We start from the raw sequence: 20,334 nt of genomic DNA on the forward strand, positions 1-20,334 counted from the left end.
AAAAAAACTTTAAGATTTTTTTGAAATATGTAATTTTTTACTGTTTCAAGTTTTATATTTGTGAATCAGAATTAGTTTCAAACATATTAGCAAGAGGAGGCAAAACGGTTCCTTTGATACACTAGATTACAAAAATGGCAATTCGATAAGTGTTCAATTTATAAATATCTAATGTGTTTAACTGTTTGAATAGAGGCTTAGAATGAGCTAAATAATGCGAGTTTGTACAAATACGCAAGCAACGCGTTTGCAGTAAAAACAATGGTTTCAACTTCCAAGTGATTGAATTTGCCCAAACGATATTACCATAGGACAAATACGATAAAATTAGTGAATTATAAAAAGTAAATAGTATATTCAATGGTAAATAGTATTTAAGTTTAGAAAGCAATCCTGTAGTTTTGCTGATTTTTAAAGAGATCATTGTAATATGAGGCTTCCATGAAAGCCTCATCTAATAGTATACCTAGGAATTGTATGTTATACCCTTTTCATAAACCTATCCTCCAATTAGCCGCCTAAGAGTAATGCGGATAATTCAATAAAAATTGCGTTCATAAACTCCAAAAATAAGCCGCATTATTTTTACGAGCGCCCGTCCTGAAAAAGGGGATAATCGCCATGACAACTGGACACGCCCCCTCCGATGCGGTTGTGTTGGAAAAGGGTGACCTTGTGACCGCACCATGACAATTATCCGCATAATTTGGAAATGCGTTCATAAACTCAAATCTTGTCCCGATGCTGCTATTATGCGGATAATAGCAGCATCAGAGTAATGCGGATAACTCTTGTCCTCCTCCAATTTTACGACCAAATTATGCTGCTATTAGCCGCCTAATTCATTTTTATGGGGTTTATGAAAGTCGTTTTAGATACTCTTTCAATAAGAGTTTCATCTATATATCATCGGGGTACTTCATATATTACTTGCTTTCTATTACTCTTTATTGTTTTGAAAAGTATACATTTTGTTTTTGATAAATTAAGTGATAATTTGTTAACTTTAAGCCACAATGATACCTTTTTGATTTGTTCATTAAACTGATTAACTAATAAATGTATATTATTATTACTTATAAACAATGAATTATCATCAGCAAACTGAATAAACTTTAAGGAAGGGGCAGAGTTGCTAATATCATTTATGTATAAGAGAAATAAAAGAGGGCCCAAATTTGATCCTTGCAGAATTCTGCATTCCATCAGCAATTGTGAAGAAGTACATCCATTATATTCTGTAAACTGATATATATTAGAAAATAACTTTTGATCCATTTCAATGCTATTCCTCTTACATTAGCCATTTTCTCAAAAAGTGTAGAAAAATTTTATAGTATCAAAGGCCTTACTTAGGTCCATAAAAACACCCAAAATAAATTGTTTTGAATAAAAAGTATTAACAATTCTATCATGAACAGATATCAAAGCAGAATCTGTAGAAATATTTCTTCTATATCCAAACTGATCATCTCAACAATCTTTGAAAAGCAAGAAAGGAGTGACATATAAAGGCGATAATTACCAATTATTTCTTTACCCCTTTTTCAAATATTGGAATAATTTCCGATAATTTTAATTGCGAAGGTATCCCTGCGTTAAATGAAAGATTAATTATATGAGTGAGGGGTTTCGCTATTGCATAGCTAACATAACGTCGGGACTTATGTCATCCCTTCCACAAGACTTATCATTCTTAAATGACCCAATTATTTTGATGATCCCATCCTCATTAGTAGGCTCCAAGAACAAACAGTCTTTAAGAGGAGGACTCAAAAAAGAAGAAAATAGTTATCACGGTAATTACTTTTTTTGATTGAAGATGTTAATTTTAGTCCAATGTTATTGAAATATTCATTAAAAGTGTTAGATATTGCCTCAGGATCTCTTAAAGTGTATTTATCCGAAACAAGATGCGTAACATTTTTGGAAACCTGCAAATACAAGTAAGTACCATGGGAATAATAACCGCTTGAATTCTACCGAATAATATATCAAGAAAAACATGGAATCAGAAATATATTTTTTCTTTTGTTTATGATCATGCTTTGTGGAATGTTTTTTATGTAATGAAACACAATTTTCGGAGGTTCGGATATCAATAAATCAACTTAATTACCCAAATCTAAAATTCTTGAAAATCCTTTGGATGTTGCAACTGATTGACCAATTTAATAATCTTTTGCATTATAATCATCATAATTATGATTTACACTACGTATGGGCCTGTATATTTTAACCCAAGTTGTTATCAAAATTTATTTAAGGATATATAACCTTTTTTATCTTGTGATGCAGGGTAAAGTTAACCATTTATAGCAGATTTTTTGAAAAAAAAGTTCTTATATCCGGATTTTCTTCGCAGGATGTATTTGTCCAAAATATTATGCGTACATTTTCGGAAACATGCAATGGCAATGATCAACATTTTAAATGAGTGATCTTCTACATGATATCGATTTGCATACCATAAATAATATCATAGTCGGATTTGTTTATTTATTTGTGGATAAAACAAATCATATATGATGTCAGTGTACATTGTTGTATAAGAAACCTTAAGTAATTTTGGCTTCATTTCATGTTACTATTATATCAGATTGAGATTCTTCATCACAATGATGATCTCAGAGAACGCCCCTCTGCATCACGTGATCTCGCTCTCTTTATCTGTAAGATGAATCGTCTGAAGAACCTTACACTCAATGGTAGCTATCATGATGACTTCTTCTCTACATCATCATCGGTGGCATCAACTGTAAAGGTAATTATATAAGAGGTTTTTACATGTGAATGAATAGTACTATAGATCAAACAATACATTATTGGTTTCATTAAACATTATGATAAGCTGTTTATAAATCAAATTTTCATTTTTATACCTATGTATATGGATCAGTGAATTTTATTTGTTGAAATTATATATTTTTTTAATTTAACCTCTCTTTCCACGCTCGCCCCCTCAAAATATTTAGTTCATTCCGCTACTGAATTTGATTGCACTGATGAATGTACTAGGGTGTGTTATCTCTTCTAGCCATACATAGCCTTTAGCGTATATTACTTTTCTGTTCTTCGAAGGGTTACATTGAATTAAAGAAAATCAAACGAGCTTTTTTTTATCCAAAACCAGATGTCAAATGATATTTTGCTCAAATTCATGAAATAGTTATGTACACATCCTGACTGGCATGCAAATGAGGAAACTGATGAAGTCACCCACTTACAATTGTCTTTTGATATATTTTAATTAATTTAAGTTTGATTTGTCTTTAAACAAGGTAAATTGCCATTGTTGTACACTTGTGGTGCTTCATGAAAAGTGTATGATCTGTAAAAGATAAAAATATTGTTTAATTCGAACGAGACACGACAAAGTGAATGGTAAGTTAGTAACAACCCATTTTTATGCCATAACTTTCTCATTTTAAATGAAACTTTGATGAATTACAGTGCTATGTTAATTGTTTCATTTTATTTTTCTGTGCAATTATTGATTCTCCGTTCGTATTCATAAAATGAAGCGTTTGCAAGAAAAAAATCGAAAGCGTTATGTGAGAAAATTTACTAAGAATAAATTTTGTTGTTTCTTGAAATTAGGATGACAAAAATACAATCGTAAAGAAAACACTTCATTGGTGATCTGTTTTTTCCCTAAGATATGTTTTGGATGTTTTTTCTCCAGTGTGTTATATATATATTCTTCATTCTCTCCATTTTGCAGATTAAATTGTTCATGTTACATATGTATAAGTTTATATAATCTGTTGTCTTTATTATGTATTTGTACGGCATGCAAACAAGAAGAATTTCCATTTATGGACAAGAAATGAATACTTATACTTTCGTATACTTATATATTGTCAGCCGATGTGAATGGTAATAAATTAATATCATGTTTCCATTTGTATGATGTCTTGTTGTCTCTTAGGGTCACTTTATTATTTTCTCATCTATTGTATAGGATGACTGCAACACGAGCTCAACTGTGACTGATCTGACCGTTACTGATAGGACACTAGAAGGATGGCAGGATTGTGGATCGATGTTTGACATTGTGGAGAGGATCACCATACATGTATGGTGCACGATCAGATGTGACGTCATCCAGAGGATCCATCTGCCAGCCGCGACAGAGCTCACCATTCAAACGGATAAGTATGCTACACAACCGGCTTCTCTCCACGATGATCCAACTTCACTACCCAATGCACTTTGCAAGGTCTCACCTCAGCTTGTCATGGTCACATTAAGAAATATCAACATCGGTAACGATCAGACCGAACGAATGATTCAAGCTTTCAGATCATCGGACTGCTTCAAACATCTGAGGACCCTAAGGTATGATATGTTCAGTTTATTTCTATACTCTGTTGGTTCGCGACGACGTTTATCGGTTGATAGGTACACCCTTTTCAATTTGTCAAGGTGTGTTTTTTTATTGTGAAGAATAGGTATTTTGCTGGAATTATATTAACCTCTTTTGAAACTCCCTGGCCAATGCTATTTATAAAATTATAAACAAAAACAAATGACCATAATAGAGAGGGGAGGTGATATTTACCCTCGTAAAAAGATGAAGGGATAAATTATTATGTTTTATTGAATAGTGAAAAAATGAAAATTGAAATGAAATAAATTTTTTTTTGCTTTAGAATACGTTTTATTTCATTTCATTTCGTTTATTTCCATTTTCAAAAATTACAGTTTGTTTTGTACATTTTGACATATAAATAAAACATATTTCAAGTATCCCTGTACAAAAATTATATTAAAAAAACACATACACATACATGTATTATACAGTAGACTTTGAATTATAAATGAAAACGAAAAGGGAACGCTAACCCCTGATTTATTGTACGAAATGTAAAATATTTCAATTATTGTAGATTGAATAAGAAAACACTTGATCCAATTATAAGACAAGTATCATGTTGGGCTAAGCCGTTAGATGCATGTAGACTATATGCACTGTAGGAAGAAATGTGTCATGTATTAGTGTAATGGGGAAAAGGGAATATGCTAATTGGCGGCCATCTTTTCCATCATTTGCATAATACATTTGGTGTCTTCTTTTTAAAGCAAGCAAAACATTGAGAGTTCATTACATTTCTAATTTCGTTTCTACTTTCGGTGGGGGGATTTTTTATAAATATATTTTTGCTTTAGATTCTTTACTTTTGGGTTTGAAAACTGTAATTATAGCATTCAATGTGACTTTGCTTAATTTTTCCGGTAGATTATAGTTAATATTTGGTACGTCTGTCTACAATATTGTACCTCATGTATTGACAAAATTACAGATAATTTGATATCATGCAGCCCCTACTAATCATGTTCAAACATGAATTAGCGGAATAATTTATTGTCTTGCATTTCTCCTGGGGTCACTTTGTTTCGATGGTCCATGGATTGGGCAATGCTCTTATGATTAAGAACGACAATAAGTTGCTTCTAAATTTTATTTCAGTTTGATTTGATTCGATGTACATCTTTTTTCCTCCTACTTACAATTTAACCTCTTATAACGTGAACCTACAACAGAGGGACATTAAAATGTTGTGGGTATATCATACATGCGTAAACTAAATTATTTTTTCTCCTCTACAATTGTTTTAACTTCGCTTTCCATTGAGCCAACCCAACAAATGTCACCCTTCCCTATATCATGCAAAGCAGGTTCTAACGACGAATGTGTGTTCTCTTCATTAGATTCTTAAGATGTGGCACTGATGAGAGCTTTGATTCCTCTTGTATTGACTCAAATGGTGAACATAAGATAACGGTGGATATAGTACATGGGAAACCACTAGGGTAAGTACCGAGATGTCATTGTCTCGCCTGCGTAGCGGAGCGAGACATAGGTATCACTATTTCCGGTGTCGTCGTCGTCGTCAACAATCGTGTTGTACACTCGATAACTTTCTATAGCTTCGAGGTGGGATCACCAAATTCATACCAGAGGTCCATCTACTGAAGGCACAGGCCAAGTTCGAATATGTGTCAAATTTGAATAAGATCAAAGGTCAAAGTTCAATGAACTTTCCATGACTGGCACTGTGCTATGTTGTACACATAATAACTTTCTATATCTTCGAGGTGGGATCGCCAAATTCATACCAGAGGTCCATCTCCTGGAGGCACCGGTCAAGTTTGAATATGAGTCGAATTTGAATAAGGTCAAAGGTCAATGAACTTTCCATGACTGGCACTGGTCTGTGTTGTACACACAAAACTTCCTATAGCTTTGAGGTGAGATCGCCAAATTCATAACAGAGGTCCATCTCTTGAAGGTGCAGGTCAAGTTCGAATGTGAGTTGAATTTGATTAAGGTCAAAGGTCAATGAACTTTCCATGACTGGCACTGTGCTGTGTTGTACACCCAATAACTTTCTATATCTTCGAGGTGGGATCACCAAATTCATACCAGAGGTCCATCTCCTGGAGGTAGGGGTCAAATTTGAATATGAGTCGAATATAAATTAGGTCAAAGGTCAATGAACTTTCCATGACTGGCACAGTGCTGTGTTGTACACGCAATAACTTTCTATAGCTTGTAGTACTTCACTCTTGCATCATTTACTTATCATATGCACACAGATCAATTTAGAAAACCCTACTGCTAAAGTGAAGGCAAGATGGCTAAAAATCACACACAATAAGTTTTTATATTTATCTTTCATGCACAACCTTTCCTCCATTTTTTCAAACAATAAGTTTGCCATAACACCTTAATAATTAATTTAATTTTACAATTTGACTCACATTAGTATCAATTACATTCTTTTTCACTAACATTCATTTCCTTACTTGCATGGAAAATAATTATAGCTTCATAGTATTAACAGCATTGTTGGTGTTATCTGATTTTGTAGGGACAAAGTAGGCATTTACCATTAATGCATATGTAAACTGTCAGAACCACAATTCACCCCCTAAACTGCTGACAGCCTCAGAAGTCATATAGCATAGTTTTGACATGCAGTCTCTTCATGACTGCAATATGCAGGCGAGACAACGCTTGGCGTTTGCCTTGTTTATTTAAACATTCCTTTTTTCCAACATATTCAAATCCATCCCAGTCGAGTTACGAGGTTTTTTGTCTCACCTGCATAGCAGAGTGAGACGATAGGCGCCGCTTTTTCGACGGTAGTGGCGGCGGCGTCAACACCAAATCTTAACCGAGGGTTCAGTTTTTAAAATAACAGCATAACTTAGAAAGTATATGGACCTAGTTCATGAAACTTGGCCAAGGTTTGTAAAGTATTACTGAACATCCTGCCTGAGTTTCATGTCGCATGACCAAGGTCAAAGGTCATTTAGGGTCAATGAACTTAGACTATGTTGGGGGAATGAACATCCAACATCAAAATCTTAACCTAAGGTTAAGTTTTTGAAATGTCATAACTTAGAAAATATATAGACCCATTCCATGAAAGTTTGGACATCAGGTTAATCACGTATTACTGAACATCCTGTGCAAGTTTCAGGTCACATGATAAAGTTCAAAGGTCATTTAGGGTCAACGAACCTTCGCCAAATAGGGGGTATTTGTTTGTTTATCATCATAACTTTGACAGTATATTGGTCTAGTTCATGAAACTTGGACGTAAGAGTAACCAGTATCACGGAGCATCTTGTGCGAGTTATAGTAATTTTCAAAGTCAGCACTGCTGCTATTATAATATTGAATCGCGTGATGCAGGTGAGACCGCCAGAGGCATTCCACTTGTTTTTATTGCGTATTTGTTCATGCCAAAGGCTGTCATATTTGTTCATGCTAAAGGCTGTCATATCATATTCTTATGTGCACACGTGTAATAAATTTCTTTCTCATTTATACAATTAGCAGTGATAGCATGCACACATGGTATTTTACTATATTAAATCTTAGATCATGCGATATTAATCCAATCCTTGTTTTGTGCTCGTCATTCTAATCATTATTCGGAAGGGAAAAACATGTTCTAAATATTTGATATAGAGAGCTATCGATTATGAGAGTAGAGTAGCCGGGATGATACAGAAATGAGATTACATTTTAAAACGGCTTGAAATTCAGGAACTCGTTCAAGATATCGTTTATATTCAGGCGCGCCGGAACACTTTCAGTTTTTTTTTTTTTGGGGGGGGGGGCAAATCCCGAAGGGGACACAATATTTTTGACAGCGTGGGATACCGAAGCGATCGAGCGGGAGAGGGTGTGGGACCCCCACGGTAAGGACTGTGTAAAAATGGAGTATAGAAGTTGCGCTTCTAAGAGCATTCGAAAAAAGAAATTTCTTGAGAATTAAACAGTCGTGGAGTTATTTTTGCTTCTTCTGTTTCCTCCCTTCTGACTAAGACTGATGTTTCTTCATGATCAGGGTCGCAGTTCCAGCAAATGACGAGTCTTATTGCAAACGAAATTGTTTCAAACCAATGTAATATAGGCCTTTTAGAGACTTTAAAATGACGAACACGACCATACGCAGCCGGGGGCCGCCCAAAGGTGCGCACGAAATCCTTCAATTTTATTACAGAAATTGCAAAAACTCCCCCATCACAAACCCCCTCGCTCTTAAGTTTCTTCGAAAATTTAAGTCTTGCTGCCCCACCCACCCCCAGATTTAATTTTATTTAATTTTTGCAAACGTCTCTGAATAACAAAAGCTGGGATGAACCAGAGAACATAGATGCCATTGCGATCTGATTAGTAACAGGTAGTTGGAAGAAGTTTTGGAAACTAAAATACATAAGTGCTATATCATGAGCTGAAATGGTATTAGACAACATGCCTGCCCGCCATTCATGCCAATGAAAAGGATTAGAGGAAAATACGGGGCTGTAAAAATATCTTCAGATTTTTTATAGTAGAGTAGTACTGTAACGCTTATTTTTTCTTTTATATTCTTTATTTACATTTTTATTCATTTCACGGATAATATGAGTTGGGTCAAGTAGACACTTTCACGGATTATTTTTTTTTCATGTCTAAACATTAACTCTAAGTTGCTTTCGAGTGGGATTCACCATTTTCACAAATTATAAATTATAATCCTCTACACATGATTATTTTGTGTGTAATTTTCTGATAACATGTCTATTTTGAGTTGAAATGATCTTGGTATTATCTTTAGGACACTCACTTGTTATCATGGTATTAACTCAATTCATATTTAGTTGAAAATGAAATAATTGAAACAAGTTTTTATAATTCTAATCTGTATTTTTATTAAACTATACTTACTATTTCAGGTATGACTTTCTCAGGCTACAAGTACGAGATAATGACGATCTGGAGATGTTATGGTTTCTGGGCTTGAGAGTTATATAGATTCCATATGTTGTCGAGTAACCAGTGTTCACGCGCGTTAGTGATATTGGGTCCGGTTTGTTAGCCGACACAGCCAGGATCATAGAGTTATAAACCTAATCATTGGTGGACCACTATTGAATTTGAAATTCGGTTTTAGTCTGAAATGCATTCATTAAAATGACAAACGTTGTCACATTGTAATAAGATGGAAAAGGGGCTTATCAAAGGTAGGTTTCACAGAGGAACATGTTCGTCAAAAGTCGTGAGGCTTACTATGATAGTTGTAATTTCGCGCCCCGCCAGGGGCGAAATTTTTTCATTTTTGACAATGGAAATGACATATTTTAGGCAGAAAAGTGCCTTCATCGTTTACTTTTGTCCTTAAATATTATCATTTTTCTACTTTCAATGGGGCACATCGGGGGGGGGGGGGGGGGGGGGCAAGTGCCCCCCTGCAACCTTCCCCCGCTTCCGGCGCCCTTGTTTATATTATATCAAAATAATGGGTTGGCACGCAGGGCTTTGGGGTTCCCACGTAGTCAAGATTAGAATATAGTAGCAACCCCTATAACCTTCTAAAAATCGATATGTATTAATAGAAAATACAATTTTTGTTCAATGTTTTGCTAGTCAGGTATACGTATATTATTATAGTATTTTCTTTGATAATGTGTTTATAAAAAGTGTTGCAGAACCAATAAATTGAAATGGAAATATCAATAACATCGATGATTATTACAACAAATGGTTAAAAAAAGAACAACAATTAGAAAATTTTGCCTTATTAGATTACAAGACAAAGCCTGAAAATCTTTTTTTATCAGTAGTTGTACGTATATATGGTGAATTTGGATTTATGTACTAGATGAGTGCACTGTACTGTCAACGCAGATTCAAGTCTTGCTCAGTCGTCGATCCGAAATGTTTCCATTTCCCAGTCCCCACCCTTCCCTTCCCCTATCTCCGTCTGTTTCTCTATTTTTCTTCAACGTTCCCTTGTCCACCTTTTCTTTAAATATATATAGTCGGGTAGAAATTATAAAACTTATTGCATGACCGTCAAGTTGGTTATGACTGGGATTCTTTTGCTGGAAGTTGTAGTATGAAGTGTCTACTTCAAGAATCCGACGGGTGCCGCCTGGGCAACCTTTGGCATTTTTGTTATTGACGTCATAGACCACGCCCACTTTGACACATACCTCTTAATTATGAATTTCATATTTTAAGGAATAAACATGTCATCTTTGGTATCAAATTAAAGCTTGTGAAAAATCAAATGTAAATTTATGGATCATTCGATTGAATTGCGTATAAGAATCAGTTAAAGGTCAATTAGGTCATAAAGAGGTAACATTGCCCTGTAAATGTAAGAAATACTTTTAGTGTGAAACATATCATGTTTTGAATAGAAACAAGTTGGATATTATGTGAATATATTGGTAAAGGTTAGGTTGAGGGTGTGCATATCAAGAATCCGACCGGTGCTACTTTGGCATCTTTGGGAATTTTATTTTGTGACATCATAAACCACACCAGCTTTTTTGCATTCCTCTTTAATATTTAGCGGAATAAAAATACCATCTTTGATATCGAATCAAACCAAATTTAAAATGAAATCCATATGACATGACTCACTAGGCATTTAGTTTTTCCAGGACAATTAAAGGTAATTTTAAGCTTATAAAAAGTCAAACTGGGCCACAAATTTAATTGAAGAAACATATAATGTGGAATATTTCATTTTTGGTTGAGGGTGTGTATATTAAAGATGTGACGAGTTATACCTCTTCACCTCGTGGCAATTTCTATTTCTGACGTCACGAACCACGCCCATTTTTCACATATATATGGCCTATAAGTAATTACGACAGAAATGACACTTTATATAATAAGCATTACGTGTTTGGTAACTAATTTAAGCTTGTGGCAAGTTTAAATGCCTTTTTTAGTTTATAATCAAGGAAAGAATCATGCACAGTTATTAATGTATTACACGCAATTTCCGCTTTAAGATCAATGATGTTGAAGAAACCTCAGAAAATGACTGCAACAGAAATTCACATTTTGACACGTATTCAATGAGACAAATTTGACATTTTACGTCATCCTACATTAGTTCTCTCATTCATCTTCCAGACTGATTTCTCCCTCTTTGTTATTATTATCATTATTACTATTATTATTAATATTTGTTTGGCGTAACCTTAGCCTGGGAGGAGAAAAGCGAACCGAATCACTATGACCCGCAGGCCTCTCCTCCCGATATAACTGATTGGGGGGGATGCAGGTGGAACACTATACCGGGGTTTCCCCCTTCTCTTATACGAATAGTGCAGTGGGTTATTAACGTGCAAAGGTGACGACTCTCCTCTACACGGGGACTCCATTTAACGTCCTATCCGAGGGACGGAGTGTTTTCCATTGTAACATAGCCTGCATCTATGAAACATGAGAGAGACGTTTATACACAACGCACTGGCTTTAGTCATCCGCCCGGGCTGGACTCGAACCCAAGATCTTTGGTTCGACGGACAGGCGCGTTACCTACTGAGCCAACAACGCTCTCACTGCATGTTCAGTTTTTATTATATTTAGAATGACACAATGTTATTTACATACGATAAGGATGAGTGGTAAATGCTTACCCTAAAGCGTGGTAACCCCGATTTAAATCCACGTGGAACAAGTTCAAATGATTATTCCTTGGGAGTATACCACGGTTTCAAGGGGGCAGGTAATACATTGGAACAAATTACAAGGACTGTCAGCGGTCCGGTATATGTCCAAGCATCCGAGATGGCTTCCAAAAATGGAGTCCAAAATAGCATGTTGTTAATCAAAAATTAACATAATTTATTTGAAACCAACCTGGGAAATAAGTTTTGGTGTCGAATATTAAGGACTGGTTACAATTATATGCAGCTGTATATTTTGCCTAAAAATCTTACTTGGCTACCAAAATGGTATATAAAATGACTTCTATCACTTATATGAAATGGTTAAATTAATTCGATATCCACCAATGAGAAATCATTTTTGTGTCCACACTATGGTTAGAATGGTCAAATAAATGCATTAGGACAAGTTTTTTTCTATGATTTCACCATGTCCACAAAGAGTCACCAGCAGCCATTTTGGTGACTTGTTTTCAAAGCAAGATAAATATGTGATGCTTATTTCCATGATGCAAAATATAACTTATTATTCGCATATGCCTTGAACTTCTGAAATACCTGGAACAGGGGACGGTGATCCTGGGGAGGGGGACACAGTGCCTCCCCCACCTTTTGAAGCACTGAAAAATGCCCTTTTTACTCAAGAAACATGCCCCCCACGAAACTATACTGTGCCCCTTTCACCCGAGGAGGACCCGCTTTAGGTGTTACAAAGTGCCATTTTTCATATGACGAGGATTCGTTTTAGGTGTTACCAAGTGCCCCTTTTCGCATAAGTGTCACTTTTTACCAAATAAATGCCCCCTCTCGAACGTGTTCTGTGTGTTAACGAGTGCCCCGTTCACATGAGAAGGGTCCGTTTTATGTGTTAGCAAGTGCCCTTTCTTGAATCATTGCCCCTTTTCACCCAAGAAAAGTGCCCCTCCCGAACGTATTCTGTGCCCCTTTCTCCTGAGAAGGGACCATTTTATGCCGTTAGCAAATACCCCTTGCCTTCTTGTAACTTCCCTTTCTCAAATCATTGCCCCTTTTGACACAAGAGAGGTGCCCCTTACGAACGTGTTTTATGCCCCTTTCAGCTGAGAAGGAACCGTTTTATTTGTTAACAAGTGCTCCTTTAAAACAAGAAAACAATATTTTCACTCTTACATGAAGTTGTTTAATACTATGAAGGAAAAAATGAAAGAATAATCCTGAGAGTCATGTAATTGTGGTGCATAAGCAGTAGCGTGTAGATGATGGGGGCAAAAGCCCCAGAGCCCCCCCCCCCCCCCCCATCCCATCTGTACGTCACTGCTTATATAACAATTTCCAATGTGTTAAGATGCTGCAACAAATAACAATGAAAATTTAGTTTTAAATTTGATTTCCTTTTTTATTACAGGAAATAGATCAGTCATACACTAAACAAAACAAAAATAAATAATGATCAAACATCTCTTAAAGAGTTAGATGTAAAAGGCAAAGTTATGATAGTCCTGAATTAAATCCAGATAAAATCCGAGTTGGTTGGCGAAGATTTCTTAAATCAAAGTTCACAATGATGGCGATGATAAAATTGATGTTGAAGCACGAAGAATAACAAGAGTCACTGTAACGAGTTGATATGTCTGTGAAGACGATGTTGATGATGATTAACAATCGATTTCAGCAATCCATGGGTTGAAAAGCGTTAATGAAACCAGGTTGATGATCTTGATGAGAACTGAGAATTCCTCTCTCAAAGTAAAGTTCTGCAAACAGTTCATTGGTGGTGTGCAAATACTTCCACAGAGATAAATGTTGTAGTCCTGTAACTGTAAGTCACTTTTCAACCAAACTTGGATGGTAGATGGACTTAGGGGACCTGCATGCTTTAGGTCAACGTTAAAGTTTACATGCAAGACTCTCTTATGACATCTAACTCCGCAATCGTAAGTCACTTTTCATCCAAACTTGAATTGTAAATGGACTTTGGGGACCTACATATTATGTTGCAATGGGATGTCACATGGTCAGGCCAAAGGCCATTTTCAGGTCAACATTAAAGTTTACATGCAAGACTCTTTTATGACACTTAACTCCGTAACCCTAAGTCACTTTTCAACCAAACTTGAATTGTAAATGGACTTTGGGGACCTACATATTATGCTGCAATGGGAGGTCACATGGTCAGGGCAAAGGTCATTTTCAGGTCAACGTTCAAGTTTACATGCACGATTTTCTTATGACACCTAACTCTGCAACCGTAAGTCACTTTTTAACCAAACTTGGATGGTAGATGGACTTGGGGGACCTGCATGTCATGCTGCAGTCGGAGGTCACCTGTTAAGGTAAGATAATTTTTAGGTCAATGCTAAAATTTACCTGCAAGACTTTCTTATGACACCTAACTCCGCAGCCATTTTCAACCAAACTTGGAAACTTAGGGTACCTGCATGTTAGGCTGCAGTCAGAGATCACTTGGTAAGGTCAAATGTCATTTTCAGGTCAACGTTAACGTTTACATGCAAGAGTCTCTTATGACACCTAACTACGCAACCGTAAGCCACTTTTCAGCCAAACTTGGATGGCAGAAGAACTTGGGGGACCTGCGTGTTACGGTATATTGTCGGAGGTCACCCCATAAGGTCAAAGGTCATTTTCAGATTAATGTTAACCTTTACATGCAAGACACTCTTATGGCACCTAACTCCGCAACCGTAAGTCACCTTTCAACCAAACTCGGACGGTAGATGGACTTTGGGGACCTGCATGTTATACTGCAGTTGGAGGTCACATGGTAAGGTCAAATGTCATTTTCAGGTCAACGTTAAAGTTTACATGCCAGACTCTCTTATGACACTTAACTCTGCAACCATAAATCAATTTTCAACCAAACTTGGATGGTAGATGCTATTGTGTTGGGAGGTCACATGGTATGGTCAAAGTTCATTTTGAGGTCAATATTAAGGTTTACGTGCAATTAAACTCTTATGACCAGTCTTATTCCATCCCAGTGGGCGAGACACAAAATCCTTTTTGCCTTGTTTCTTTCCTATGCAGTTTACAATAAACTTAACTGGATACCCCAAGACCATTGACAATAAACTTAACTGGATACCCCAAGCCAAGATCACACTTTCAAAAGCTCGAAGTAGAATGTTTTTCCTTCGAAAGCTTAGGACCGCGCATGTTCAAGAGAGGATATTGCAGGTCTTTTATAAAGCAATGGTGGAAAGTGCACTTCTTTTTAATTCAATTGTTTGGATACATGCAAGTAGGAAAGAGGACATACTCAAACTAGAAAGAGTTGAAAAGCAAGCCTCTAAAATAACAAAAGAAAAGGGGTGCTTTGTGGACGAGAATGAAGGTAGAGTCATTGAAAAAGCCAAAGAGATCCTTACCAATGAGAAACATGCCCTTCATAAATATTATAATTTGATGAGGTCAGGCAAACGTCTGAGATCCCTTCCCGGCAGAACCTCACGCTTCGTAAATTCTTTTGTTCCAGTGTCAATTCGTGCATTTAATAGCCATACTTGAAATTATGTTACCCCACTGCCTTTATCTTACTTTCTCTTATCTTTGCTTGTTAATTTGTATAATGTTTATTATATGTATCGTGTAATCTTCTGTGTGTATCATGTAATATTCTAAATTATTTTGTGCGAACAAATTAAATTTTCAATTTGTACTTGATTGCAATTGGACAATAAAAATATCTGAATCTGAATCTCTGAATCTGAAATACACAATTTCTTGTTTACACATTCAGGTTGAATGGACACTTTACAAACATTTTATTGTGTATTGGACCCTTCCTTTTAATTTTCATATGCTGCTTTTTTCCAATTACAATCTTATTACAGTCACCGATAATGTAATTTTATAGAGTAATGGCCTTTCGTTAATTTGTATCTGATTGATTTTGATCAGGGGCGTAGATAGCGGGGGGATAGGGGGATGCATCCCCCCCCAGAATTTTAGGTGGGGGGATGGTGTGTACAATCATCCCCCCAGGTTTCTGTGGGGGAAGAAGCAAAACTATACAGTAATAAAGCAATGAATGCTAGTTAAAATCAATCAATAATAATAGCAGTAATAATCATAACGTACAACAATGACAAACATGATCAAAATTTGACTTTTATTCAGAGTCAATCATCTTATATGCATTTACAACTTGCAAGTTTTAAGTAATAACAACTGTCTTGCGTCGTCATATACATTTAAGGATCGTTATTCAGAGTTTCACCAAGTACATTTCCTTATAATAATTATGTATTTGCAAAGGAGATAAGTTCAAAATATTTCATTACAGATTTAAGAAAGTGTCGCTTAATCACTCCCTTTCAGAGCAATTGCTTTCATAACACATTAACACTGTTCAAACGAATTAATAAGAAATTACCTATACACATACACTGACCCTTTTCCCTGCTGGCCATGTCCTCAACCCCTACTTTGCAAAGGAAAGGTGAACATTTTCAGTCTAAAAGTAGCGAATTAGTAAATGAATGATTTCGGAATGAAATAATCCTTTACTGTTAAGGACTGTTTTGCATAACTATATTGGGTGAAAATAAACGTCTTCCAGTTTCAAGAAGAAGTAAGTCGAGGCGCAATGTATTTTGGAATTACTTATACCAGTGATTTCTGTACGTGCGCAGTCTTCTAGGTTTGAAGGTTATAAACTGTTACATTTCCTTACCTACATTATGTTTTTATCATAATCATCATAACAAGGTACATAATAAGAAATGAATCGAAAGTATAACAAGTTACTATCTATACAGTTTACTTCCGACAACCCGGTGAGGTTTATTTCATTTCCAAACTTAATTCAATCAAGCCTTTGTAATCATGGTAATTTTAAACAGAGTGTGCTTATCATTTTAGTGTCCGCATATCTGCACGTGGATAAGAAATATAATGTTGAGCTTTTTTTTATTTTACCCCTATTACTATAATTGTAATTGATATTTTTTTTTTTAGTTATTTGGCTGTTTATTTGTTTATTCCTTTAGTTGTTGATTCATTCATTTGATCATTAACAATATCGCTACTTTTAAAAGAGTATACTACTATACTAGTAAAATAAGGAATACTAGTTATTCCAGATCATGTTTAGCAGGACTGTCATGACCAAGATGACAACTAGACATCCGACAAATGACATTTCTCTTATGATCATCTTTACTCATTGTCATTAATCAAACAAAAGATACTGCCATGAAAATGTGCAAGGAAGTTTGTTTATTACTGGATGCCCTGTTTATTGCTGAAAGCAAAGTATATTAAAAGACACACGAGATAATCCATGAGGCAGATCGTATTATTTTGTTATCTTTAACTCGTCTGCTTTGGCCCATGATATTTTGTTATTATCGAGTACGTTATCTCCTTCATTCTTTATATTTATATATACATATATATATATATATATATATATATATATATATATATATATATATATATATATATACATATAAAGTATGACCCAGCTAGGGATCATCCCCCCAGGTCTAAGGACCTGTCTACGCCACTGATTTTGATTTGTATTCTGTCTGAAATAAAACGAATATCTACTTGCTAAATATTCTTTGATCTTTCCATTTTCATTCTCTCATAGCAAATGGTCGTGATACAGCATCCAAGATCTGACATTGAAGATGATGTAGGCTATCCGACGAGATATATGAGCTGGGATTTATGACAGCTATTACTGTTTCAATTAAGCAATTCAAACGTTTTACAGTAGTGTTACTGCTATAGCTGCTCTCGTACTTACTCGTCCAATGGTCAAGAGACCGACCTGGCCATTTCCCTAATACTGGGAAGCGTGTGTGTATGTGTGTGTGTGTATTTGAGTTTTGTGATACGTGTATCAATCAGATATGATTATTTACGTCTGGGACCGACCTTTAACGTCACCATCCGAAAGACGTGCCCAAGGCTCGAACCTCGACCCTCTGCATCAATTTGTAACTTCCCCACAGCTTGGATTACAGGCGCACGCCACAACGCCCAGTTGAGGAAGCTTTTGAAAACACAATGCAGCGAGAGAGGGCAGTATATAGACTCAATAGAACTGATAGATAATAATAAATAATACAACTGATATTTAAAACAGAAATAAAATTGATCTGCACCAGGTATCACATGCGTAAAACATTTCCCATAGATTTTTGTGTTATAATGGCACTGTTAAAAAAAATAATAAAGAATAAATTTGTAATTCGAGGGTTGAATAATATTTACTACCAGTGTATAGGATATATATCATACATTCCATATCTGACCCAAATAGGGTGCCGTAGCCGGCTCATTTCAAAAATAAATCGGCATATACGAAATATCATCTCACGGGATCAAATTCATCTCCTAAAAAAAAATGTAAAATGGCCCCCAACCCTTCCGCCTGTCAGAAACATAATTCCAAATTTGGTGATATCTTTTCAATTTAGGAAAAGGAAGTTCAGTTATTAACAGAAATAGAATCAGTGTTAGATAGACAATCATATTTATACACTTTTGTCCGATCAGTAATCAAATAATAAAAAAAAGATTCTTTGGATCGGGTCGAAAATCTTTTGCCTACCTGTTGTAATGAATAGGCTCGTGGAACCACCAAGGCTGTATGCAGATTTTTTTCCGGGGGAGGGCTCGTCAAAACTTTCGAAGTAACTTGAACGCAAGGGGGGCGACCAAGCTTGTCATTGGGGCATTTTGGCTATATCTAAAGTGAAGTAAAAAAAAAACTTAGGGCAAATTTTTTGTGAATTTTGTGAACATTTTCAGTTTTAGAATTTATCCATCTCCGCATTCCCAGTTCCAAGATATTTAGGACAACTTTATGGATTCATTTTGATCTTCAGTCTTTTCGTCGCGTTTTGTAAGGTGTTTTGTAAGGAAGTAACAAACATTTAGAAGCTATGATGCTTCATTGACCTCTTTCTGAAGTCTGGTGTAACACCAGGGCCCCGTCTCACAAAGAGTTACGATTGATCCATTCAATCACAACTATATGGACGGCCAGCAACGTCAATGTCTCTTATTATGCATGTTTGTTCAAAATATTTTTGAACTATGATGTATATTCATGCATTCATTGTTTTCTTGAAAATTCAGCGTGCTGCTGACAAAGTACATTGTGCAAATTTCCCGATGGATTTCCATAGAGTTATGATTGATTAGATCAATCGTAACTCTTTGTAAGACGGTGTCCAGGCTTAACATGCTTAAGACAGCAACGAGATGCATTACTTAGAAACATGTAATGTAAATGATGCCTACAGTATATTGTTTTTTATCTACAATTGGAATCTCACTTTGTACACGTTGTATCATACTATTATCATTAGTCCGTTATGAGGCATGAAATCGTGATGAACAATTACTGTAAATGACGTAGCTAAATGGCTTACACTAAAATAATAAGTAACAAATTAACGTAGCATTAGAATTCATACGATCGATATATCTTCGAGGGTTTTTTACAGTAAGTTATGTTATTTAATTGATACCATGTGTATGCGGTATTATACATGTATATTATGTCAAGAACAAGAATCATACTTAATCTTGAAAATAATTGCACACAGTATTCCCCAAGATTTTATCTCAGTGATTGATACTTTGATTGTGGTCAGGATAAGTGAATAATTATTAATGCATTTAATCGATATGGATTATGAGTGGATGAATTAACTCATGTGTACCCTATATAAGCAACAATAACATCAAAATGGCGGACGCATTTGATCAGTTACTTTACCTACTCTGCATCATTCAAAATCAACAAAATTATTTCTTTTTCTTAAAATAGTTTGAATATTTTATCTATAAAGGGATGGTCCGGGCTGAAAAAAGTTATATTAAAATAAGTAGAGTAAATTTCACAGAGCAAAATACTGGAAATTTCATCCAAATAGAATAACAAAGTTATTGAATTTTAAGGTTTATCAATATTTTGGGAAAACGGTTGTATGCACATTGTTATGAATATTCGTTAGGTCGGCTGATGATGTACATCCCCACTTTCCATTTTCTTATGTTATTACATAAAATCATGAATGTTTCATTTTTTAATACATGTGTAAATGATAATAAGTTGCGGCAATAAATAAAAAATGCACTTAATCAGTTATCAATCCAATTGTTTCAGTTCTTGGTAGAACAATTTTGAATAAAACTAATTTCACATAATAAAATACAAAGGAACAAGTGAGGGTATGACATTATCAGCCTATCTAATTAGTTAAGACATACCTAGAACTGTTTCACCGAAATAATGCAAATCTTTTACATTCAAAATCTTCGTTATTTCTTATCCGATTTCGATTAAAACAAAAATCAGCATTTAGCTTTGTGAATTTTACTATATTTATTGAGATA

At 35.3% G+C, this 20,334-nt stretch overlaps 1 protein-coding gene across 1 annotated transcript in view; it reads left to right on the forward strand.

Annotated features, from left to right (window-relative positions):
- The window catches only part of LOC121413171, a 32,495-nt gene extending 14,653 nt beyond the window's left edge, over positions 1-17,842 (forward strand). Inside the window, exons 8-11 of the mRNA XM_041605934.1 lie at positions 2,600-2,764; positions 3,965-4,341; positions 5,716-5,817; positions 17,570-17,842. Coding sequence (XP_041461868.1) covers positions 2,600-2,764; positions 3,965-4,341; positions 5,716-5,817; positions 17,570-17,582 — 657 coding nt within the window. The 3' untranslated portion in view covers positions 17,583-17,842. The remainder of the gene's footprint in view (positions 1-2,599; positions 2,765-3,964; positions 4,342-5,715; positions 5,818-17,569) is intronic.
- Positions 17,843-20,334: the final 2,492 nt, after the last annotated feature.

This window comes from Lytechinus variegatus, chromosome 4, assembly GCF_018143015.1.
Source record: "Lytechinus variegatus isolate NC3 chromosome 4, Lvar_3.0, whole genome shotgun sequence".
Taxonomy (NCBI): Eukaryota; Metazoa; Echinodermata; class Echinoidea; order Temnopleuroida; family Toxopneustidae; genus Lytechinus; species Lytechinus variegatus.